Source organism: Pelobates fuscus, chromosome 4, assembly GCF_036172605.1.
Source record: "Pelobates fuscus isolate aPelFus1 chromosome 4, aPelFus1.pri, whole genome shotgun sequence".
NCBI lineage: Eukaryota > Metazoa > Chordata > Amphibia > Anura > Pelobatidae > Pelobates > Pelobates fuscus.
This window is the reverse complement of record NC_086320.1, coordinates 210,112,978-210,140,439: the sequence shown is the minus strand read 5'-3', so window position 1 is coordinate 210,140,439 and position 27,462 is coordinate 210,112,978. Positions and strand designations below refer to the sequence as shown.

General features: G+C 38.7%; 1 protein-coding gene across 1 annotated transcript in view; it reads right to left on the bottom strand.

The window, feature by feature from the left end:
- Positions 1 to 1,051: 1,051 nt before the first annotated feature.
- Positions 1,052 to 27,462, bottom strand: part of PTPN3 (protein tyrosine phosphatase non-receptor type 3) — a 263,560-nt gene continuing 237,149 nt past the window's right edge. The window contains exons 20-27 of the mRNA XM_063451879.1: positions 21,617 to 21,780; positions 18,708 to 18,798; positions 17,363 to 17,424; positions 11,292 to 11,438; positions 8,897 to 9,025; positions 6,052 to 6,197; positions 5,507 to 5,642; positions 1,052 to 4,141 (exon numbers count right to left, since the gene is read on the bottom strand). Coding sequence (XP_063307949.1) covers positions 4,064 to 4,141; positions 5,507 to 5,642; positions 6,052 to 6,197; positions 8,897 to 9,025; positions 11,292 to 11,438; positions 17,363 to 17,424; positions 18,708 to 18,798; positions 21,617 to 21,780 — 953 coding nt within the window. The 3' untranslated portion in view covers positions 1,052 to 4,063. The remainder of the gene's footprint in view (positions 4,142 to 5,506; positions 5,643 to 6,051; positions 6,198 to 8,896; positions 9,026 to 11,291; positions 11,439 to 17,362; positions 17,425 to 18,707; positions 18,799 to 21,616; positions 21,781 to 27,462) is intronic.

Below are 27,462 nucleotides of genomic sequence, written 5' to 3'. Positions count from 1 at the left end.
AAAATGTACATGAATGATTATTTTGGTGCAATACAGAAAATAAAAAGCAAATCTATGTAATGGTTTATATGTAAATGGAGCATATGTAAAAGTAAACATGACAATCTTTATATATACTTTGCAAGTGAGAGTCTTGTGAAATGCTGCCTAGGCTAAAGTGCGCTGGTTAAAAAAAAAATATAACATCTGTACACACAGTTTATGTCCTAGATGGGAGTCTTCAGCATGAGGTTGGCTTCTTGCAACTGCATTATAAGGCTGGGGTGGCATGTAAGCAGATATAGCTATTGTGTGTAGAGAAGGTCTGTGAGAAATTATTGCTGACCTGTAAACTTTGTAGTTGTGCTAAAGAATATGTTTGCCTCCTCTTGTACAAGGTATTGTACAAGGAACTGAATTGGGCAAAATGTAGATCTATAGGTGTATAATAACAACTTACATTACGCTTTGCCATCTGAGCTTCTACAATTTGACCAACCCAGCTCCAGAGCTTAATGTGTGAGGAAAGTTTTGCATTATTGAAATTTCTCTAAAATAAAGTCAGTATTGCTTCTGATCATTTGGTTCTTTGAGATAATTTGAGTATTTATGGTGATCCAGGTCATGTTCCAATGCCATAATCTGTTTTAGAATACCTTTTGTGTAATTATCCATCGATTACCCATAATACAGCTTACATATTTTCCAATACCTTGGAAAACTGAAAGTTTAAAACTTTGGTGGAAAGGATAAAATCCTCGGTGCAGTGTGTAAATTAGATTACAGTTGCTTATGCTGTCTGGGATTTTTATTTTTAATTAATGTAATCATTGAATTCTTTATATGGTCTTTTTAAATATGATTACAGTAAATACCTGAACTACAATCCCCCATATGCTCAAAAACACAATAGAAAATTCAGTGAACAATCCATGATTGATCAAGTCACTGTCTGGTTTCGTTAAAGCTTATAGATTTTCAAATTTCAATTCATTATCTAATAGTACATTTAAAAATGGTAATCTCCAGCAGATATATACTTGTTTGAGTCAGGGGGGGGGGGGGGGGGGGGGGGGTACAAGGGGAGAGTGGGTGGATGGTCAACCAAGGATTGTTTTGTCAGACCATTTGTGCTATGCCACACTCTGTATAGAATTCTTCCATCCCAAATTAAGAAAAAAATATGTTCTAATTCTCAATGCTGAAGAAATAAATGCAAATTTAAAAAAATCTCAAATAAAAATAGCCATTTATTACACATATATACATTTTAAATGGGTAGATTCTTAATACACTCCCCAAGATAATGCGCTTATTAAACGTTTTGCATGTGCTCTTAGAGGTGGGCAAATAGTTATGTGGTTACATCTTGCAATTAAATAAATATAAACATTTTACTTGTGCTACTCATAATTTTAAAGTAATTCGTTTAGAAAATAAAAATACATTTAAAAAAGTTTAGTTTTTTTTGTTTTTTTTCACCATGTTAAAATATTTTATAGTTCAGCTTCATGGACACACGTTTGAAACCTTTTCCATGTTCATTAAAACATATGTGCTGGTTTAATTTTTACACACATTAGAATATTAAGGACACTTTTATATGTTAATTGACCAACTTAACACAGTTCGGATATAATGACAAAAATCAAACCACTTGCCTAATATCCAACAAAAATAGATTTTTATCAATGAAATATAATGATATGGCATCTATATTGCATTGATTTGTATATAGATATTGGGTTCTTTAATGTTTAATCTAGCACAGTATTCTTTACAAGGCAGAGAATGATGAGTAGAAACCCTAAATATGAGATTTGACCTCAAAATGAGAAGTCTTTATCAGGACATTAGTGGCTATAGATACAAGAAGTGAGATTTTCTACTAATCATCATTCACATTTTGTAGAACATCTGTTCTTTCATTTACATGGGTATCTCAAGCGTCACGTATAGGCATTTTGGATGGGTTTATCCCTAATCTCTCTGCATGCCTTTTTGTAGGAGATTACATTTGCTCCATATAGCATGAAAAGGAACTGCACACTTCCACAAGATCCACAAATAGGATCTGTTTCTATATCCAGTGAATAATAGCTCAAGAGGCTGTATCTGTAAAATAGCATTTTTGCAGCATTAAGGGTTTGCATCTGCCCACTGCAAGAAAATTGACAGGATTTTAGAGTAACCATATGTAGCTTATCTAGCTTTTATTATTAAATCTGTTATGGCTCCTGCATACCTGGGTACATTGCAGTTCCCCTTCTTCTGTTTGTAGGTAACCTCTACCAAGACATCCTGAGATGTTCTTAGTTAAGTGTTGAGTGGGTAGAACAAATGAGGAGTGGTTGAATACCCCGTTTACAGGTGACGACAGGTTCCAGCTGAATCTAAATTTTGAATACAAGACTTGTATTCTTGGAAGACTATAACAGAGATGAAGTAATGAATGTATTTAAACAATAAAATGCATAATATTTTCTATAGTGCTCCATGAGACTATGGTGGCAAACCGTTAATGTACTCTTGTAGAATTAATATGAAGCTCACAGAATCCTATAAGTGTTCTACATCAACGTGAATTTTGCAAGAATTCCTCATTAGCAAATCTGCAGCCAAAAATCACTCTGCATAAGAGCATTGAAAAGTTATTTTTATATTTCTTTGGTCAATCTAGTATTATTTTTGGGGGAAAAAAACTGAATTCTGTAAGATCACATCAGACTATTTAAACATGACAACAGAAAGGAAGATTGTTATTTATGTTATACAAAGACTTGAACTGTTTTATATGAAATGAATACACATAAACACGTTTTTGTTTTTTCCCACCAGATGAGTGTTTTTTTGTTTCAAGTAACTTGCGCTGCAGAGTAGGTTTTTGCCACTTTTTAAATTATCATTTAGATATCAGATGTGATGGACTATATGTAGCTCCAAAATAATTTCAAATAAGTCCAAAGTGGATAATAAACCATTTTTACAGGCCTCTCCAAAAACATGAAGAACCCTTACACAGGCTTTATAAAGCCTTTTTCTTTTTTAATCAGCATAATTTCTGTTTCCAGTTAATACTGTGCCACAAGTGAATTAATATTTCAAGAACACAAATAGAGTTATTTGGGATACATTTACGTGTACCTGTGTTTTTTTATTATTATTTTTTTATACGTCGACCCCTACCTGGTGGTATTTTTCACTTTTTTAGTTTGCGTGTATACATAATCTTCATAAATGCCTACGTTAATAAATTGTGATTTTAATTACATACTTTTAGAGCATGTGAACATATATTTGTTTGTATTTGAAGTTACTGATCATAGATTTCATCTGATGAAGTCAACCTTCCACATTTTTTTGTAATATCTATGTTCCCCTACATAATGAAAAATAAGAGAAAACTAAATATACTAATGGGAATGCAGACATAGATCATTAAACATTAACAATGACTACGGTTTCACATGGACCTATACCAGTCCTAACATTCTTATCATTGTGTTCAATTAAAGGCTGAGGCCATAAAAAAACGAACCAAACTATTGCTGCAGCGTAAATTGTGCTGTCAAATCGTCACTAAATAAATTAATTTGCCCTCTAGTAATACATAGCTTATAAAAGACGGATTTTGTACTTTCAAAGTATATCATGTTACAATTAAGTATTATTGCATGGCACGGTTTTTGTAAAAATATGTGCTACAACCAACTAATACATTACTGTATTCTGTTTTCCACATACATTCTAAAAATATATTCTCAATACGAACAGAACATGAACCATGTGGAAAAATTATATTATCCCAATAAAATCATGTCTAAGGCAAAGCAAGAAATTACCTAATGTTCTGTTTCCGTGATTTTTTCATTTTATGTGTACAATATGTGCTAACTGATTTTATACAACTCTCTAAAACAGATATACATGACATATTATATACACAACCTTTATGTACAGAACTTAAAAATCTTTTACAGAAATTTAAAGTGCCACAGATGTGCTCGTTTCCCATGTTGATGTTTCAGACATGTCGCTCTATTGTTGCGCAGGGACCTCATTCAACTTTACATGAGTGAATGTGTTAACTGCAATGCAACGGCTTAATTAATCCGTCTTTATAAACACGGAGAATGGCTTCACAAACAAACTTATACTGACTCTGTTGAAGTAAGACAAAAAAAAATATAGAAGATAAGGAGCAATTCAAGAAGAAGATTCAATACACTTTGGAGTAAACACGTAAATAGTGGAGGTCATGATTGCGAGGTTCTCTCTAGCCCTAATGTAAATAGCAATGAAATAAAAACAGTGTATTGAGCATCCTTTGTTCTGCAATTCAGACAACGCCTATTCATCATACACATTACATCTACATCTACCCAACACTAAATGACACAGGCATGATTTTAATTACTAGATCCCCATATGGTTATTTATTCCCCTCCATCCCCTGAACATTAGTAGGAGGTGGAGCTTTTTGTAAAGCATTTTTGGTTCAATCACAACTTATATTAAGCAGAGCCATTTCACAGGAAATCAGAATCTCTCTTTTTTCTTACTTAGGCTATCACTGACCAATTTCAGGGTTATGCACTAAAGTGAGAATTCAATGTAAATTTAAAATTTAAATTGAAAATAGTTGAGTTGGAAATATTAGCTAAGCCAGATGTTATTCCAGTTCTACTTTTGCCTAAAAATCTGAAATTCGCTTTGAATTTTCACTTTAGTGAATAACATTTTGATTAAAAAACAGTAACTGAAATCTACTTTAACAAGAGTTCTGCAGAACTGAATTTTTTTTTTAATGAATGTTCTTTTCCATAAAAACACTGTTCCACAACAGTTCTAGAACTAATCACCTTAAAGTAATTATGTTAGAAAATGCTTTATTCTCAGAAGAGATTGCAATGGATGCTGTGTTATCTGCATAATAATACAACACTTTCATGCAGATACACCACATCAGAATCCTGCAATGGGATATCAAGTTTAATAAGAACATATCTGCCAGTCTATACACTTACTAGCAGCCGGCTATCCCAATGTATACACTATAATTTTATCTCTTTAATATACTGTTACAGTTTGTGTGATATTGCATAGTTTGACAAACCGTATACTAAACTGAACTCTCTCTCCCATGTTGGAACCAAATATCATACAGAGACAGAATGTACAGTGAACTCTCAGTAACTACTTCTTTCCAACTCAATCCCCAAGGTACACACAACAGCCAGGTTTTGTTGGTATGCCCATTGGAACACAAATGGGAAATGTCTAAACCCTGGATGTTGCAGCGTGTTGAGGACTGGGATTGGAGACCACTGTTCTAAAGGATTGATTACAATTATAACATATACTGTTCTATTCTAACCATATCAATGGAATTCTAAACCTTCAGCAAGCACAAACATTGCTCCGACCTCTGATTTTATATATAAATAGGTACCTATGCTTGCATATTTTGGATATTTAAAAGACTCAATTCACACATATAGGTCTCATGCACACATCTGTAACATACCGATGTCTGGATCATCATTGCACGCTGGTCTCGCATTTGCCTCACAATATCCAGTGGATAGACAGGTTGATTTTGTTCAATTAGGCACATGGCTGTTTCCATTGTTATTAAGACACCTGTACGACCAATCCCAGCGCTATAAAAAAAAAAAAAGAGTGGCTTATGCTTGCATTATATGGCTAGACTAACACCAAATGAAAACTCACATTAATGTAAAAGGAGGCAGTTCTGATAACACTGCTCTACAGTATGTCATTCTATAATGTTTGTCATCCTAGGCTGGATTCATATTTCGAAATTTTCGCTTATATAAAGTCAATCACGTATTGGCCATTTCGGTATATCATTATTATAACACTGTCTTATGCAAGTCTATGCCTTCTAAGATTGCCATATATCAGTGTAATCCATTCAAGAACAATAGTTTTAGAAAATAAAAGACATTAAAAAATATATATTGTGGCATAACAAATAGCTCTAGTAAAATGCAACTGTACGGACTATAGATCAGAGACCAACAATGTTGTGCGTTTTAGAAATTCTACCTGCAGTGAACAAGGATTGGCTGGCTCTTCATTCGCTTTTGTCTTACAGATGACACAAACTCCAGGAAATCAGATGAATCATCAGGAACTCCATGGTCAGGCCATGCAACATATTGCAAATGAGATACAGGGAGCTCTTCACCTGTCTGGTTCAATAATGGGCGGTTAGCGGTAGCAATGAAATTTTCCTATTTGACCAAGACTACAAGCCAAAAAACATTGCAGACAATATTTCAGCAGGATATAAAATGACAGAAATGTTTATCTTTGCTAAATTTACAACTGTACAGTAATGTGTACATACCTCTGTGATGAAATTTGGAAAACTAAAAATCATACACAACTTTGTTTATTTGCGCAATTTGTATGGCATTTGTGGAGAGTTTGGGAAACAAAATTTGTGTTAGTTGTGCAAATGGTTGTGCTAATTTCTAAGCCAAAATTAACAGATGACCCAGCTCTCATAAAAAACAAACATTCGGGAGGTTTAACAGTTGATTAAAATGCAATATAGTTACAGAGTTACATAGCTGAAAAGAGACTTGCGTCCATCAAGTTCAGCCTTGCTCACATTTGTTTTTTGCTGTTGATCCAAAGGAAGGCAAAAAAAAAAAAACAGTTTGAAGCACTTCCAATTTTGCAACAAACTAGGAAAAAATTTCCTTCTTGACCCCAGAATGGCAGTCAGATTTATCCTTGGATCAAGAAGCTATAACCCTACATTGAAAAATCATATCCTTGAATATTCTGTTTATGCAAGTATGCATCTAGTTGCTGTTTGAACATCTGTATGGACTCTGGTAAAACCACTTCTTCAGGCAGAGAATTCCACATCGTTATTGTTCTTACAGTAAAAATCATTTTCTTTGCCTCAGACAAAATCTTCTTTCTTCCAGTCTAAACGCATGACCTCGTGTCCTATGTAAAGTCCGGCTTGTGAATAGATTTCCATACAATGGTTTGTATTGGCCCGAATATATTTGTATAATGGTATCATATCCCCTCTCAGGCAACGTTTTTCTAAACTAAATAGGTTTAAATTTGTTAACCTTTCTTCATAGCTGATATGTTCCATTCCTTTTTATTAATTTTGTAGCCCACCTCTGCACTTTTTCTAGTGCCATAATATCCTTCTTTAGAACAGGTGCCCAAAATTGCACTGCATATTCAATATTTGGTCTTACCAGCGATTTATAAAGAGGTAAAATTATATTCTCATCCAGAGAATGAATACCCTTTTTCATGCATGATAATACCTGACTTGCCTTAGCCACTGCTGATTGACATTGCACATTGTTGCATCGTTTGTTGTCTATAACAATACCCAAGTCCTTTTCATGTGTTGTTATCCCTAATTCGCTTTCATTAAGGGTATACGTTGCTTGTGCATTCTTTACGCAGAAGTGCATAACTTTGCATTTTTCAACATTAAATTTAATCTGCCATTTGAGTGCCAAGTCCCCCAGTCATCTAAATCCCTCTGCAGCAAAGTAATATCTTGCTCACATTGTATTACATTACAGAGTTTTGTGTCATCTACACTGACTTTCAATGCTTTTTTCATTTGTAAACATGTTAAATAGAAGGGGTCCCAGAACAGACACCACTTGCCACCTTTGTCCAGCTTGAAAATGTACCATTAATGACAACTCTTTGTAATTTTTAAGCCAATAAACTGTATTGCATACACTTAAAATAGTAATACATCTCTTGTTCTGCATTATTATCTTATGTGTTTTGTCTACAAACTGTAGTAGACTTAAAGGGACACTATAGTCACTCAAACCACTTTCCTGGTGCATTCCATAGACAGGAAGCATTTGCTAAGAAAGTGTTAAAGGTCTAGATTTTTTATACCACTATTCCCATGTGCTATTTACGAACTATTGTTTTTTTAAATGCATAGACATGCCATTGTTATCTGCACTATTGCCATCCTTCAATATAACCAAATCCTTAAAAATGTAATTTGGTTTACATAGTTACAGACTGAACACATGCAATAAAACAAAATATTCCAAAATATTCCATAACTAATATGTCCATTATGGAAAATAAATAAAGGGAGATTAAATTCCGAATGAGTTTGACAGTGGTGAGAACAGGTTGTCATGGGAGATAAAGATCAGTGAACATTTTATTTTAAGAATTTCTATATAAATTACATAACTTAAGTGGATTGATTCCTACATATCAAGGGAGAAGATTTAATGTTTTATTGTCGTGTTGCTCCATATTAACCTTTTTTTACATTGAGAAATCTATTTCAAAAAGTATTATCTGCCACTAAGGGTTTCTGACTAGTAACGGTTTGGCTAGATACAAAAATTGTATGTCTAAGGACCTGTAGGTCCGAAACACATTTGGTGTGACCATTCCCCCTGTTTGTAACTTTTTGTTTTGTGCCGGTTAAACCTCCTGTGGACTTTCAGTGGCATTTTTTTAATTTTTTTTGTTTTATTACTGGATTTTTAGTTTCTATGTCTTCAACTCGGCTAAGTGGGAACTTTGTGTTCCCATTACCTTTTAGGTATTTGTTTAATTATTAGTCAGCAGAAACCGTGACAAACAGTGTACAAATTCACTCAGAGATTTACTTGAAATTAATGGGATATGATAATGGGAAGGCTTTTTCGTAGCTTTGATTTAAAAGCTGCAAACAGAGAATTATGTCAATATGATGTATTTTGGAAGAATGGTTATAAGAATACTATGATATAAACTGTACAAAGGCACACTCACATATGCAATAAATATTGTAGTAAAAATATTTTAAAATTATATTTCTAAAAACAGAAAAACAAATTGAAATGTGAATGAGAAGGGCAATACCATAAGTACTTACCTCAATATTTGTAATTAGTATTTCTCTGAAAACACAAGCTATAGTACAGTCTTCCGAGTGACACTGTATCTGAAAGTTGCCATACTCTGAAACCTCTGGAGGATCAGGCCAGTACTGCTGACACTTCGTCTATTGGGGGAAAAAAAGTAGTCATTAGACCGATATTAACTAATTATAATTTTATAGTACATAATTGTTCATTACTATGAATGGAGCAAGGATAGTGATGTTCATCAATCCAAAAGCAGTGAGATTAAACTTTGATATTATAACTATCAAGTCACTGAAAAAGCTTACTTAGTCAGTACCAGGACAAACCAATTGTGACAAAATGGCTTTTGTCATTGGGTCTGCATGTGACAAACTGCCCTACCCCCCTATCGCTTGGAGGAGCTGGATTGCTAACCTCTTACCCTGGGATGCTGGCCCGTTAAGTCATGGGGTCTTAAGGCACTTGGGACAGAGCCCTCTGTCTCTGGATCACATCATTCGCCTTACTTGCTTGGATTGTACATTTCCCCTGTTACACTCGTATGTGGGTTCGTGCAGTTTAACTTCCATTACAGCTGGACTAAGGCTGTTCGTACCGACGAACAAACTGCCGAAGGGCCGACCACCCGGTCTGCGGAGTGTGCTGCTTGTTAGCCACCCAGAAGCTGCGGTTAACCGCAGCTTAATTGCCAAATGCCTGGGTGGCCGGCGTTCGTTTGCCGAACACGTGGCGGCGGCCATTTTAAATCGCCGAATACTCAGCGGTAGTTTGTCGTCGACACTCTGGAACTCTTTTCGGGTACATTTGCACGGACAGCTGGTGAACTTAAACTTTACTCGACGTTATTGAGAACTGTGTTCGTGGGATCTGAGCGCTATTCACCTATAATATGCGCTCAGATCCAAGCTATCTGGGGTGTGTGGAACATGGGGACTTCGTTCAGCGAAACATGAGTTATTGATTTTAATACAGTTTTGTTAAAAGGTAAAAAGCACATGTTTCTCTCTGCCCGGAGATAATTCGGTTCTCTGCAACCACTTAAGTCAATTATCTCCAGGATAGAGAGGAGGGGTAAGTTAATTATCTCCAGGATACAGAGGAGGGGGTTACACTCTTCCTGTGGGTGTGTATAAGAATTGTACTGTACACAGATTGGTTCTGCATATGTTGTTACAGTCTTCCACAAGGTCCCATGTGGGAGTTCCCTTGCTGGGAGACCATCATAAAAGGGCTGAGTTTGTCCATCAGTAAACACATTCGTTTTACCCCTTCATGAAGTCTCGACTCATGTTTGGGGAATTGGGAGCTATAATCACTACTTCACTCTTTTCAGCTTGGATTTCGGGAGGCACTACAAGGATCAGCGCTGCACGGATAGCAGGATCCTTTACACCAATTAAAAAGCTATTTCTCCTTTTTACTTTTTAGCTTGTGCTGTGGTGATTTTAATATATATTTGGCCCCTCAATAAAGTTGACACTCTTGATGAAATGCATAGTGCAAGAAACACAGAGGTTAGAGAACCCTCTGTTGACTAGTCCATGGCAACATGGTTACAGCCTGAAAGATGGTTGTAACTGGAGAAGAACATTGAATATTAATCTTTCGGCTAACTCCTATTAGGTTATTCCCTATGGAACATTTGTGAGTGGCTCACTAACATTTAATTCTTAAAGGAGCACTAGTGCATTAGGAATACAAATAATACATTATGAACAACATTTAGGTGACACCCCTTCACCCCTCTCCCAAGGAGCAAAAAATTGATGTATTCACATTTTCTCTTATTCTGTGTTGCTCTCTCTGCGGTTGGCCTGCTTCCTTGGCCGAGATCAATCAATCGTGATGATCTCAGCCAATACAATCTTTTTCCATAGAAAAAAAAAGTAGCAAAATGTCACTCTATTACCCAGTTATTTTGTCAGTGTGACATCCACTAGAAACATTTCTACCCTGCAATGTAAGCATTGCCTTTACTGCAGAACACGATAGCCATGGTGGACATGGCACCCCAACACCTTGATTGAGATGAAGTGGTCTGGATGCTTATAGAGAAAAAGTTACACCATGGTATGTTTTTTGTTTTAGCTTCTCTATCTCTCAACTATGTTTTACTTTGCACATTTATATTTAATAAATGATCTACAGCATATGTATAGGAAGAAATGGACGTGGTTAGGATACTTGTATATTGCAATTTCTATTCTGTATTATAATTTACACTTATCCAATTAAGATATTTAGCAAATTTGTAAATGAACACTGACAAAATAACTGGGTAATAGAGACCAATTAGCCGTATTAGTCCAGTAGACAAGATGCCAAAATACATATATACACACACAGACACATTAAATATGCACATACATACATACAAGTCATTGTATTTTTTTGTTTACCTACCTTTCCCCGTTCCGTTAAAGTTGTTAACATGATGATCATTGTTAACCTATTGTCCCAGACCATCTGCCAGAATTGTGAACAGGTATGTGGAAGAGGTCCTTGAGTGGCAATATATTTGTTAATAATATCAGATGAGGGAATTTCCATCTGTGAGAAATTAAAGGTTTAACGGGTTGAACTTGATGGAGTCATTTTTTCAACCTAGATTACCATGTAGCTGTATAAATGTAAATTTGAATTAACAAATTGCAAGGATTTATTTTAACCCGATCCCCAAAAAATAAATAATTGTTTTTTGTTTTGTTTTTTAAATCACATGTTGTTGAATCTAAGCAAAATGATATAGATTAACTTTTTTTGTTCAATTTATTAATGTACTCGATAAGCATTTAGAAGCTGGTTTTATACAAATGATATCCTGAATTTAATATTGTTTCCAAAAGCTTTCCAAATGATTTATTTTTGGATTAACTTTTAATATATATATTTTTTCAATATATATAAAAAAAAAAAATATATATATATATATATATATATATATAATCACTTTAACAAAGGTCCATTTACTCCACCATTAGCCACAGTGCAATACTTAGGAGTGGACTGACTGTCTTACAAAAAAAAAAATATCTTGTATAATGTCCATATACATTTGCAGCCAAATCACAGGCCTTGAAGATTAATAAAACAGATGACTGCCAGGACCTGAATTAATAACAGACTTTAGAAAAATGTATTTATAGATTCAACTATACAAACTGTTCACCGCATGCTGGAATTTGTGTCATGACACCTGCCACAAAACGTGTTCAGTTTAACCCTGATTTAAAGCGGCACTGTCATGCCGAATCCCGTTTTTTTTTTAACCCCCCTCCCGCCTCCACTACATCCAATTGCCCCCCTAGTCACCCCCAAATGCCCCTAAGCCCCCCAGATTACCTATTTTTAAATCTGTATCTTCTGCCCCGATCTTTATTCAGGGCGCCGCCATCTTTGTGTGGGTAGGTGAAGTCCCTATGGGACACGTCATCTACCCACACTACACAGACTGTGAGATTCCCGCACATGCCCAGTGAAACACCTGGACATGCGAACGGGAATTTCACCTATTCATTCATTCATCAGACAGACGAATGAATGAATAGAAAAAATCAGACGAACAAACTGACACTGAGTATCAGTGTTCGTTTGTTCGATCAGTTTATTACAAGGAGGGAGCTACCGACGTGCAGCTCCCTCCTTGTAATATGTAAAGACAGAAGCGGTGGGGAGCTGTGCTCCCCACCACTTCATAAGCCCCCCAGGTCCCCCCCTCACTCTATGGGGGTCAATATGACCCCCATAATAGCACAAGGGAGATTAAAATCTCCCCAATGCCCCTACTCGCTATACCGCGAGTAGGGGCATGTCCACTAAACAGTGAGCAGCCTGTGGCTGCTCACTGTAAAAACATAAATGGTAATAAGGGGGGGGGGGACCTACTGTCCTCCCCCCTGGCCCCCACCCCTGCGCGGTGGGTGGGGGCACTAATAAAATAATAAGGGGGGGGACCTACTGTCCTCCCCCCCGGCCCCCACCCCTGCGCGGTGGGTGGGGGCCCTAATAAAACAATAAGGGGGGGGACCTACTGTCCTCCCCCCGGCCCCCACCCCTGCGCGGTGGGTGGGGGCCCTAATAAAACAATAAGGGGGGGGACCTACTGTCCTCCCCCCCGGCCCCCACCCCTGCGCGGTGGGTGGGGGCCCTAATAAAATAATAAGGGGGGGGACCTACTGTCCTCCCCCCCGGCCCCCACCCCTGCGCGGTGGGTGGGGGCCCTAATAAAATAATAAGGGGGGGGACCTACTGTCCTCCCCCCCTGGCCCCCACCCCTGAGCGGTGGGTGGGGGCCCTAAATAAAGATATGGGGGGGGACCTACTGTCCTCCCCCCTGGCCCCCACCCCTGCGCGGTGGGTGGGGGCCCTAATAAAACAGTAAGGGGGGGACCTACTGTCCTCCCCCCTGGCCCCCACCCCTGAGCAGTGGGTGGGGGCCCTAATAAAACAGTAAGGGGGGGGACCTACTGTCCTCCCCCCTGGCCCCCACCCCTGAGCGGTGGGTGGGGGCCCTAAATGAACCCCCCCCCCCATCAAGGTGACTAGGGGTCCCAAGCCCCTAGTCACCCCCCCACCCCAAAACATTCTAACCCCTACCTACCCCCCTCACCCTAAAAATAGTGAGGGGGGAATAAAATAACTAACCTGTAAAAAAAATTATTAAACTTACCATTTGACGTCTTCTTTTTTCTAAATTCTTCTTTCTTCAGCCCCCAAAAAGGCCAAATAAAAATCCATCATACCCGTCGCACTTTAAAAAAAAAAAAAAAAAAAAGACGAGCGCAAAAAAAAAAATTAATCCATGTTCACCCATGGAGGGCACGCCGCGTACTGAGCTCCGCAGGGCGGGTCAAGGCTTATATAGCCTTGCCCCGCCCTGCAATTAGGCTTAGAACACACTGATTGGTTGGTTTAAGCCAATCAGAGTGCTCTGTGTCATTTTACAAGCGTGGGAAAATTCCAAAGAACTTTCCCACGCTTGTAAAATGACACAGAGCACTGTGATAGGATGGTTTTCAAGCCATCCAATCACAGTGCTCTGTGTAATTTTACAAGCTTGGGAAAGTTCTTTGGAATTTTCCCACGCTTGTAAAATGACACAGAGCACTGTGATTGGATGGCTTGAAAACCATCCTATCACAGTGCTCTGTGTCATTTTACAAGCGTGGGAAAGTTCTTTGGAATTTTCCCACGCTTGTAAAATGACACAGAGCACTGTGATTGGATGGCTTGAAATCCATCCTATCACAGTGCTCTGTGTCATTTTACAAGCGTGGGAAAGTTCTTTGGAATTTTCCCACGCTTGTAAAATGACACAGAGCACTGTGATTGGATGGCTTGAAAACCATCCAATCACAGTGATCTGTCATTTTACACAGCGTGGGAAAGTTCTTTTGAATTTTCCCACGCTGTGTAAAATGACACATAGCACTCTGATTGGCTTAAACCAACCAATCAGTGTGTTCTAAGCCTAATTGCAGGGCGGGGCAAGGCTATATAAGCCTTGATCCGCCCTGCGGAGCTCAGTACGCGGCGTGCCCTCCATGGGTGAACATGGATTAATTTTTTTTTGCGCTCGGTTTTTTTTTTGCTTTTTTTTTAAAGTGCGACGGGTATGATGGATTTTTATTTGGCTTTTTTGGGGGCTGAAGAAAGAAGAATTTAGAAAAAAGAAGACGTCAAATGGTAAGTTTAATTTTTTTTTTTTACAGGTTAGTTATTTTATTCCCCCCTCACTATTTTTAGGGTGAGGGGGGTAGGTAGGGGATAGAATGTTTTGGGTGGGGGGGGGTGACTAGGGGCTTGGGACCCCTAGTCACCTTGATGGGGGGGGGGGTTCATTTAGGGCCCCCACCCACCGCTCAGGGGTGGGGGCCAGGGGGGGGAGGACAGTAGGTCCCCCCCCTATTATTTTATTAGGGCCCCCACCCACCGCGCAGGGGTGGGGGCCAGGGGGGGAGGACAGTAGGTCCCCCCCCTTATTATTTTATTAGGGCCCCCACCCACAGCGCAGGGGTGGGGCCAGGGGGGGAGGACAGTAGGTCCCCCCCCTTATTATTTTATTAGGGCCCCCACCCACCGCGCAGGGGTGGGGGCCAGGGGGGGAGGACAGTAGGTCCCCCCCCTTATTATTTTATTAGGGCCCCCACCCACAGCGCAGGGGTGGGGGCCAGGGGGGGGGAGGACAGTAGGTCCCCCCCCCCTTATTATTTTATTAGGGCCCCCACCCACCACGCAGGGGTGGGGGCCAGGGGGGAGGACAGTAGGTCCCCCCCCTTATTATTTTATTAGGGCCCCCACCCACAGCGCAGGGGTGGGGGCCAGGGGGGGAGGACAGTAGGTCCCCCCCCTTATTATTTTATTAGGGCCCCCACCCACCGCGCAGGGGTGGGGGCCAGGGGGGGAGGACAGTAGGTCCCCCCCCTTATTATTTTATTAGGGCCCCCACCCACAGCGCAGGGGTGGGGGCCAGGGGGGGAGGACAGTAGGTCCCCCCCCCTTATTATTTTATTAGGGCCCCCACCCACCACGCAGGGGTGGGGGCCAGGGGGGGAGGACAGTAGGTCCCCCCCCTTATTATTTTATTAGGGCCCCCACCCACAGCGCAGGGGTGGGGGCCAGGGGGGGAGGACAGTAGGTCCCCCCCCCTTATTTTATTAGGGCCCCCACCCACCACGCAGGGGTGGGGGCCAGGGGGGGAGGACAGTAGGTCCCCCCCCCTATTATTTTATTAGGGCCCCCACCCACAGCGCAGGGGTGGGGGCCAGGGGGGGAGGACAGTAGGTCCCCCCCCTTATTATTTTACTAGGACCCCCACCCACCGCGCAGGGGTGGGGGCCAGGGGGGGAGGACAGTAGGTCCCCCACCATCTTTAACCCCCGCGCGGGGGGGGGGGGGTTATTAGGTGTTTTTTTGTTTTTTTTACAGTGAGCAGCCACAGGCTGCTCACTGCTTACTAGACATGCCCCTACTCGCGGTATAGCGAGTAGGGGCATATTATTTACTAATACTAAGTAATCTTTACTTAGTATTAGTACATTTGGCTTCAAGACCAATTCAGGTCTTTCAGCCTTTTAGTAGATAGCTCCCTGATACCGTGGGAATTAGGGAGTTATCTACTAAGCGGCTGCAAGATGCAGGCAGCCACAGCAATGAATAGGATCGGAGTTTCATTCATTAGAATGAAATTCCGATACGATCAAAGTACCGAATTGCATCCTAACACCAATGGAGAAACTCTTCTCATTCTGTTAGGATGCAATTCGGCAGTTTTGCCGGCGTTCTGTCTAAGTGACAGGACGTTTGGCAATACTGACAGGAAGCATTGTGGGAACTGGGAGGAAAGCTAGGGATCATGGGAAAATTGCTCTGACCAGCGGAAATGAAGCACACTTTGCTCCTCCGCTGGTCAGAGCTGGTCAAGCGGAGGAATCCTCCATAAGACAGAGTCCCTACTTTGTCTTATGATTTTAAAGAAAACTAAAGAAGAATGGAAGAAAAGAATAACAGATCCCGAGAGAGGGGGAGAAGAGGAAGAGATTGAGGAAAGGTAAGTTCGGCATGACAGTGCCGCTTTAAGGTAGACAAAGTCTGCTCGAGTACAATCACCAGTTTGCACTTAGAATTATCTAGCTTCATGTGAAATGTAGATCAGTCATCTTTTGGCTATTAAGTTTTAATGATATGTATAATTCTGCTTACAAGAAGGTGCAATCCAATGGTAAAGATTGGGTCAGGAAACAATGCAAATTTAGGATATTAGGAAAACAAGCTTGGTAAATTCTTATAAATAAGTTGACAAGCAATTTGTATATTCCAATTTTGAGACAGAAATGAATATATGATTATGAATTTTTAAAAAGGGTTACTCCAAGTACCATGACTACTTAAGTGATTTGAAGTGGTCATGGTTTCTGGATTCCGTATGTGCACGATTTTAATATGAAACTATGCATATACAGAGTTTAACCCCTTGGCTGCTGGGGCCCGACTCCACTTCTGGCAGCATCATTAGGGTATAAGTTCTGGGCTGGCTATAGTCAATTCTTTTCATACTTCAATGCAAAGACTTTCAACTAATGAGCATCAGGATCAGCATCTGGCTTCTGCAAAAGCTGGATGTCGTAAGCCTTCCAATAAAAAAAATTAAAATTAAAAAAAGAACAGAATCCTTGCAGAATCCAGGTAGGAGGGGAAACTGTTACAAAACATTTTGTCCCATTACCGGAAACTTGGGCAAGGGTATTCCTATCATCACGACCAGCAGAGCAGGCTGTAGTGGTGATAATGGTTGGAGTAACCCTTTAAATCATGTTTATATCACTACCTTCTTCTATAACCACTAACTTTCACATTAAATAATAAATAACATACTACTAGATGACTTCCAGGGTAAGTGAATGTTAAACAGAGTGTCTAATAAAAGACACAGCACAGTGCAGTTTAGTTGTAAGATTGTGTGTTACCGTACTTACATTTACATAGCTTGCATTTATGTAGTCATCACTTCCATCCAAAACCACTCGGGTGGCATCATCTGCAGGAAGGAAACAAGAAATAGCCTTCAATTAAATCTGCACTGACATACACGGACAATGAAAGGTTTACTTTACAGCACTGAAACAGCTGTAATTATTCCCGGCAGCCAATAAAAGTGAATGGTAAATACTGTCCAAATGTTTTTTTGGTTTTTTTTTTTATCACAGGGTAAAAGATAAAGTACATAAGACTTTCATATGGAGAAAACTATTTTGCTTAAAGTTAATGCAGAGTCACTAGTTTTCTCTTAGCACAACTTCACATTCATTTATTGCTTTCAGTGAGTGATCGGGCAGTTATTTGCAATTTGTGTGGTTTTAATTCCAATTGGTTTGTGATTTAAATCTTACCTATTACCTAGTCAAGCTCTATCTTACATAACAAGCTCTTCCATAAAGGTTCCATTGGGTGTATTCATTAAAAATCTAATTATAATTTACTGTAAAAATTTAGGCAATAAAAACAGGATTTGAAAAATTCTCCATCTTTGCTACAGCTTGTTTATTATTTTAGCCTATATTTTACAATTTGGTTACGATGCAAAGGTAAAAAACAACAACAACTATCATACACTAATCTCCCTTCTCCAGCTCATGAGATATGTATGAGTTTGTCTATTCCTGCCCTATAGTAAGTGTATTTTACACAATACTCCTATTTCATGTGACAGAGCCTACATTGTACAGTGACCTGAATCAGTCATATACAAAAATGGCCATTATCCAAACATTTTAATAACAATTTGTTACAAATGTTGGTAAATGCGTGTTCTCTCAGCCAAGCCCATCAGGGTATGGCAAGGCAGTTTTTATTTTCACGGATTAGAAGCCCAGCACCCAGCTGCTTTCCGATATGGTGAGTATGTGCACTTTCTATTATCAACTTTAACGGGGCACTCTAAGCACCATAACCACTACAGTAATTGATTTTATTCTGTAGGCCAACCCACACCCGGCACTCTCAGCCAATGACTATCATTCAAGTTTGACAAAATGGACACCAATAATGCAGAAGTGTTAATTCTACATTATCAGTGTGACTGGGGGTTCCTTGGAGCTGTAAGAACTCTGGTTTATATTAAATAGTTTTTTCAAGTGTTTGATATTAAATTAAGAGATGTGCCAGAGCATTCTAGACAGCATAACCATTACATTGAGCTGCAGTGGCTGTGACCCTTTAGGACAACGATGTCCAACTATAGAAGTTTCTTTTTGAAAATATAATACACATTTATCAACATTCTATAGAAAGCCACACATTTTTAGTTAATCAAATACTCACAAGGTAAAACATCTTTGTATCTATTTTTCTCCATATTTTGACCCGTTCTAGCGCAGGTAATGGCAAGCCCAGGCTTTTTCCGATATAATTGCTGGAATACACAAAATTTAATAATAATAATAATAATAATAAGTAGTAAAACATTGTAAGATCATTAACATTATACACCGCTTACAATAAATGAATGTTTTGTTTTTGTTACAGGAAAATTTTAAAATGGCTAGACATTTCTAGCTTTTGTTTTGCTTAAACTGACACTCCAGCACGCAGTTGTTAGATACAATGGCCTCAGTTTAACTCTATTGGCTGATAATAAATAATTGTCGACTGGTTTAAGCCAATATTTTTGATCGAACTTCAGCTAGATTTAATGCCAGACAATATTAAAGCAGCCAAACTCAATAAAAGTGTCAGTAGACCGAGATAAAACCGCTAATAATCACAAGCAATTTACCTACCCTGTTATTTATATATATATTTTTTTTAAATAAATAAATTTAAATAAGCCTACAGGGGTTAATATGATTCCCCCATATTAGTATAAGGGAGGTATAATACATGTATGTTTTCTAAACAGTAGGCAGCCAGCAGTAGCATCTGCTCTCTGAAATTAAAAACTAGCAACAGCTGTTGTTGCTGTCCACTCAGACTTCATTTAAGGGGATGGAACATGTAAAAAAAAAAAAAAAAATAAACAAAGGGGGATGTGGGGATTGCTTAAAATGAAATAATAGAGGTGAACAGGAAACTGAATATATCCTCAGTAGGGCGTTAAGTCACATAAAAAACAGTGTTAATAACCCTATTCTTTGTTTTTGCCACTATGAGTAGCACATATTAGCACTAAAAAGAAGTTTTGCCAGTGCCAGGATATGGACAGCTATGGGTTTAATAAGGCTCTTTTGTGCCATGGTACTGTTAGTGCTGGTTCTGTAGACTCCCTGGTGTGCAGAGGTATAAACATTTGTTTCAGATTGGTGTTAAAGGACAACTCCACACCCCAAAAGCACTTCAGCTTACTGAAGTGCTTTATGGGTGAGGAGTACCCTAGTTGAACCGGAGTTTATGAAAGTGCTGATTTCTATGAGAAAACAGCACTTTTATAAGTTACCTAGAGAACTCCCCCCCGGTTGTCAATCAAACAGCCAGGGAGGATTCCTTCCTACTTCCGTTAGCTCCCCGGAGCTAACGGAAGTGGCAGGCATGCTCTACTTGAGCATGCTAGCCTTCCCCTCTCTCGCAGACTTCAGACTACTGCTCAGCTCCAGACGTGCACGCATGCACACGCAACAGTGAAAACCCCTTGATAAGGTTGCTCATAATAAAATAAGGACAAATAGGGTTCTAAACCCTCCCTCACAAACAAAGCTTGCTGGACTATGGAGCTGGACCCCCCAAAAAAGGTCTTTAGATCTTTGAAGAGTTGACAGTACAGACTAATGGATCTGACTGGCCCCAATTTTAATCTATCTGAAAATGCCATTAAACTGGGATAACAGGTGGACACCCATATTCGGAGAGGATGGATCCAACTAGTTGTTTCTTTATTTATTTTCAGTGAAAATCTTGCACTAGCTTTTGAAAGGAGATGGGCAGTTCTATTTAAACATCCCCTGCAGTTAATGCACTGAAGAACAAGGAAACTCTGCAGATTGTTTGGTGAAGACTTTATTAAACATATTGGAAATTATATGAGAGTATTTTCTTCATTAGATAAAGTACACTTTAAAAAAAAAAAAAAAAATTCACATTGCAATTTTGGGAAGGTCGGAAGCAGTTGGGTCCACCTTTGTGGCCATGTATATAAATCCAAACAAGGACACAAAGGTTTTTATTCATCAACAAGAGGAAGAATCAAACCCAATTATTCCAAACAGATCACATTTTTCCCTTCATGACATCCATGGAGATCCCTATTGGAGCTCATCAGATGACCGTGAGATATCTCCAACAAGGACTTTTCATATTCAGTACAAATTTCCTTTGGTGGATGGATCATGTGGATGCATGGAGTGGGAAAGCCATATTCACATCAACCTCAGACATCATCATAGAATCTGATGCAAGTGTCTGGAATTATTAGCCAAAACATTTGCTCTAAGTAGTCTGGTGAAAAATTGAATCAGCTGTTGCATTTTACTATGTATGGACAACATTTTAGCAGTCCAATACATAAATCACCTATGGGGCATTAGATCCAAGGACCTAGCAAATTTGCCCAAGGATTTTTGATAATTTTGTATAGACTGAGGCATAGCCTGAAAGGCAGAATATTTAACAGGTCTGTCTAATGCAATAGCAGAATGGAACTGGAGTGATTGGAAAGTTCATGAACCATTATTCCAGTAAATCAATCAGATTTGGGGAAAGTTAAAAATAGGTCTCTTCATGTCATGTTTAAATTGCCAATTGCCAAAGTTTTTCAGCTAGAGACGACCCAGAAAATTTGGATTTAAACACATTCTTACATGACTGATCCAAATGGTTGATGCATGGAAATGGATTTGGATCTCAAACATAACACTATTCCAGAATGAATACATTTTCTATTTTTATGTATGACCAAAGGAGAGCCTACAGGACTCTACAACTCATGTATTTCAGCTAACCATTCCTTTGTTGATAATATGCCTATTGAGAAGCATCCCTTGATTGTAAACTAACGAGGAATATTCGAATGAAACACCCACTTCAACCTAAATATCACCATAGTTGTGATGTTAACCTGGTCCTTTCGTTATTAGAATCTTGGGGAAATAATGAACTCCTGTCATTAAAATTTTTAATTATTAAATCATCCATGTTAAGTCTCATTTCTTTGAAAAGAGTCTGGATGCTAACGCTCTTGACATTAACCACTTAAATACCAAAACAGAGTATAAACAAACTAAATCAATATTACGGATTACCTCAAATTGAATGAGTACAACTCCTGTTTCCAGACCTTTTGCAAGTTGTTCCATAGATCCCTGTAATGTGTCACCATACTCTGAACATGTGGGAAGGATTGAGGGAGGAAAAAGTTGAAAATCAATGTCATCTTCAGTCTTCATGTCCCCAAGAGGCTTGACAACTGCAACAGAGGAAAAGATCACAATGGTCCTATTAGTCCATTAATGTAATAAAAATATATTAAGTATAAGTGTAGGTCTCTGGCACAAGGATATCGGCCACCTCGCCTCAGTCCAGGCCCCAGTATGCCGCAACAGGATCCTTGAGCACTCAGTGTAAATGTTCAAGAAAAGTATGAGACTGCTTGCCCAGGCTCCCCTGATGTGGATATATCAAAGCCTGAGCAATTAAGACCCAGATTCAGGCTCATAAAGTCTATTTTCAGCAAGAAATGCAGGAGCTTAAGCTATACATGTCCGATTAGCTTAGTGGTCAGGCTCAGCCCCCGGGCACATATACATTTTATAATAGTAACAGGAAACAAAATGGTTTTAAGTCTTTGCTTTGTAGTTGAAAACAAAGAGGCAAGGATCAGTCTTTTTTAATCTACTAATATCACAATGATAATTTTTGATCTTGTCAATATCTGAATAGTTATTACTCTTGAATAAGTTATGAAAATGAGATTTCAAAAAGCATATACACCGCTTATAATGAAAAATAAAAAATAAAACATTCCTTTAACCAAAGCAAATATTAAGGCCCTGTTGCAAGATATCAAAGCCATGTTCTATGAGTACCTAGTGGTGGTCATGGAGTAGGTATCTATGTTGACTAGCCGTATAGTAGCTGTGGAGAAGGATGTGGGGAGCGTTCCAGTGGCACAAACTATAAGATATTCAACCATTTTCTCCGTACAGAAACAGTACACAGAATTAACTGCACTTCTGCCCAATGTGGAAGATAGGGCAAAAGCCTGCAATGTGAGGATCAGAGGGTTCCCTGAGACCACGGTCAATGCTTAGCTGATGGTGTTCTCCATTCTCAAGGCATATACTTGAAGAGCTGTTGCTTAATTGTGGAGTTAAATGCTATTTCTATGTTTTATTTTAAAATGTGTAATTTTTAGCCCATGACATTTTTGTTCAGAATGTGAGGCATAGTTGATGAACTTTTCAATACAGATATCTAATCCCCATATTTTCAAATCTACTACTGCTAAAGCCCTTATTATAAAAATAAAAAGAATATGGCACAACTACAATGGTGCAAATAGAAGGCTGTTTCTGTTCTGAAAACTCCAGATTTATTGTGTGGATTTCCACATGCCATGCAAGAGACTATTCCTGAGAATGAGATAAACACTATAATGAGTGTGTATTGTCACCTGTGCGGCTACATAAAACTGCAAAGGGAGTCTTTTCCCAAAGTCGTCAATATGGAATAACTGACCTCTGCAAGAAACCTTTTAGTTTATATCTCATTATATCTAATAATGTATTTGAGTTCTTAAAGTTAACCATTTTGGGTATATCTTCTTCTGTCAGTACTACTCTTAAATTGGGGTTTACTACTCCATCGTACCAATGTCATCGCTTCACTGCCTCCCTGAAAGTCGGGGTTGTTTGCTAATGGAAAAAGAGGAGATATTCCTGGTGAGAGTTTCCAATGATTCTTATGTTGTCTCCATTTTGTCAGAATGTTATATATAAAAGAATGTGTTTTTGATGTGATACTTTGTAATTGACACGTTTGCCAGGGGAGTATATCTAGGGGCACATTATCTAAAATCTACCATATAATTTTGTCTGCAGCTGATGGTGGATAGGAACCATCTTTCCAGAGAAAATAGATGCAGGGACTACATATACATCTTACGGATAAAGACTGGACATGTATTTTCAAAAGGGTGATGACAGTCTTGGTGAGTTCGATGAAAAGTGAATCTTTTTATAAATGCATTACTAGGTGGTATACAATCCCAGGTCCAATTACACCATATATACTCTGAAATCAGTGATAGGTCTTGGAGATGTGGAGAGGGTGTGGGAGACTTGGAGCACGTCTGGTGGTGGTTCTGCCAGTGTATCAGAGAGTTCTGGAAAGGAGTAATTTCCCCTACTAATGAGATTATTCCACTGCCCTTAACACTTACCCTTCCTCAGATCTTTGTTACCAGCACAAAGATAAATACTATTGGGGCTACTCCTTGGCGAAGTCAACGCATTCATTTCTGCCTATTGGCAACAGAATCATACAACTCCAGTCAAACAATGGGTGGAAAGAGTCGAGGTTATGAGGGAAATGGAGGACTTCATTGGTCGACCCAGCGTAAGAAATAAAAATTGAAGATATGGGACCCCTGGATACAATATTGGTTAAATGGATAATAGGCAGATGGGATTTCCTTCACTTATTTTTTGCCGATATACATAGGCCATGGGATGAATCTGAGTGATATATTTCTGTCAAGCACAGAAGTAAATATTATTCTTAATATTAATAATCATGAGATAAGTTTAGTTTGATGTATCTAGTAATCTATTTTTTTTTCTTTATATATGAATAACCCCTACTAGGTAAGAGGATACATTTCTAAGAGTTTTTATTGAACAGTTATCAAAATAAAAAATTCAAAACAATGTTCAATAAAATGTTCAATTAAAAAATGAAGGATTTTTTTCATTTTATTTGACCTCGCTGGAGCATTGTTCTAGTATTTCACAGTAACAATATTCCATACGTCTATCAGGTCTAGATGAACAGATTTCATATTATAATGTATTCATATATAAATACATGTACCGTATATACTCTAGTATAAGTCGAGTTTTTCAGGACATTTTTTGTGCTGAAAAACCCCAACTCGACTTATACTCGAGTCAATGTCTGTATTATGGCAACTTACATTGCCATAATACAGACTGGGGGCTGGCAGGAAGCTTTAACTTACCTCTCCTGCAGCTCCTGTCAGCTCCCTTCTCCTCTGCGCCGGTCCGGTCAGCACCTCTGTCAGCTCCCAGTGTAAGTCTCGCGAGAGCCGCGGGGTCATAGTGCAGCCGCGAGACTTACACTGTGAGCTGACTGGGGAGCTGACCGGACCGGCGCGGAGGAGGAGGGAGCTGACAGGAGCTGCAGGAGAGGTAAGTGCTCTCTGTCTGCCCCCCTCCACTTAACTGCCAATGCCACTGGACCACCAGGGAGTGAGAGCCCCCCTCCCTGCCATGTATCAAGCAGGGAGGGGGCACGAAAAAAAATAAATTAATAAATATATAAATAATAATAAAATAAATAATAATAAAATAAAAAATAATCTAAATAATATTATAACAAAAAAAATTAAAACAATTTAAAAAAAATAATAAAAATGCCCACCCTCCACCAAGGCTCTGAAACACACACACACATACACACTGCATTCATTATATACACACACTGTAAATAAATATTCAATTAATATAATTTTTTTTAGGATCTAATTTTATTTAGAAATTTACCAGTAGCTGCTGCATTTCCCACCCTAGTCTTATACTCTAGTCAATAAGTTTTCCCATTTTTGGGGGGTAAAATTAGGGGCCTCGGCTTATATTCGGGTCGGCTTATACTAGAGTATATACGGTATTTCATGTTTGTGCACCCTCCTCTTTTTTTTTTTCTGTACCCTTTATAACAAAAAAAATCTTTAACAAAGAAAAAAAAGAGGGAGAGAATAATTATAGCTTACATGACTGAACTACGGTTATTCATTACATCCATATTTTGGATAAAGGGGCGAGTGCAAATCAGGGGCAACCTTGCACTTGCGGTAGATTGTTAAGTACCTAACCTGATTACCTACAATAGTCTGACCCAAAGGGGTATGAAATTGATAAGCAGGAGAGAGGGCAAAAAAAAATTTTTTTATTTTTTATTTTTACATTTAAATAAAATAAACAGCTGGCATGCATATCAGACATAGCCCACTTTCCTGCTTAATTGCAGGGTTGGAGCTTTGAGATAAATGAATTGGCTTACAGTTGCAGTTTGGGCACTTAAGCTCTAAAAGATCACCATCAGTGGTCTAGACATTGCCTTTCCTTTTTATTGACCATCTTTTATCTAAAAAGTCCAGCAGAAGATCTTGTCAATTACTTGTATAACTACATTCATGTACAAATGAGGAGAGGTTAAATATATTGATATATTGATATATTTACACCACGTCACATGTAAAATGTTTTTTTCTAGCATCAGATCAGGGGCTTTACATTATAACTTATTACAATTTCTCCATGCTGGAAAAATACTAGACCATAATACAGTGTTTTTAACATATTTCTAAATAAAATCATTAAATATGACACAAATTAACTTATATTGAGGATACAAATCAAAAACAAAAAAGAGCAAGAAAGCGGTTTTGATGTTAAAAAATTATATACAGGTCAATCAATGCCTTACTGCTGTGCTTCTCTTGTGTATTGGTGCATTACCTAGCTCTCAGTTTAAGTGGGGTTCTTTTACTACATTTATTTATTGTAAGTTATATAGTGTATTGCATTGTCAGCAAATGCATTAATGGTTGGATTGGACCAATAAATGGTTTCTATTAAATGTTTTGTGCTATGCATTTTCATAATATTTTACTATAATAGTAATGGGTTTACTTCAGGTAGATCATGCCAAACTAATATTATTGATTTTTTTGATTGGGTAACTAAAATAATAGATCAGGGTGGTGCAGTAGACATTGCTTACCTAGATTTCAGTAAGGATTTTGACACTGTTGCACATAGAAGACGGATAAATCTGATAAATAAACTGCAATCTTTAGGTTTGGATTCCAATATTGTTAAATAATCGAAGCATGGGCTTGTCACCAGTGGGGTACCTCAGGGATCTGTACTAGGACCCATTCTCTTTAATATTTGTATTAGTGATATTGCAGAAGGTCTTGATGATACTAAGATATGTAACAGGGTTGATGTTCCAGGAGGTATACGCCAAATGGCAAATGATTTAGGTAAACTAGAAAAATCGTCAGAGTTGTGGCAACTGACATTTAATGTGGATAAGTGCAAGAGTACAGAATATTTGATAGAGTCCGAACCTCAACATCTGAGGAATGGATTTAGGGGTAATTATTTCTGATGACTTAAAGGTAGGCAGATGTGGCGGAACCAACCTCGCCACTGGAGGAGCCTGGTTGCTCGTCTGCTCCCTTTAGACTATGGCCCGGCAGTTTAAACCTTTTATTTTCCCTGCTGAAAGGCTTATTCGTGCCTTTCTGCCGGGGTGTTCGGTAGATTCAATCTTCCGAACAAAGTACCGAACGATGGACCACCTGGGAACTGGAGTGTGCCGTCAATTGACCGCCCATAAGCTGCGGTTAACCGCAGCTTAATTGATGAACGCTGGGTGGCTTTTGTTAGTTTGCCGAACACGTGGCAGCGGCCATTTTAACTCCCGAACGGCCAGCGGTGTTCAGCGCCCAAACTACGGAACTGAAAACGGACACTTAATTGCGCGAACACCGCTGTAGTTTAACCGTATGAACAGCATCACCCCAGATAGCCATGCCATGGAGCCTATTCGTGTAACGAAAAGACTTTGGCTCCATGGCAATTGACCTGTACGTGTGTGATCTGAGCACCATTTGGTAATGTGCGCTCAGATCTAAGCTATCTGGGGATATGTAGAATATGTATGTTTTATGTAATAAATGTAACCGTATGTAATTTTAGGTCTTTTTTACTGAAAATGTGTGTAATGGAGTTTTGTCTCTGTCCTTGGAGATAATTGGATTACTTCCCAATTATCTCCAGGCCAGAGAGGAGGGATTGTGATGCATTGTGGGATTGTTGAAATGTGTAAGTCTGTGCTT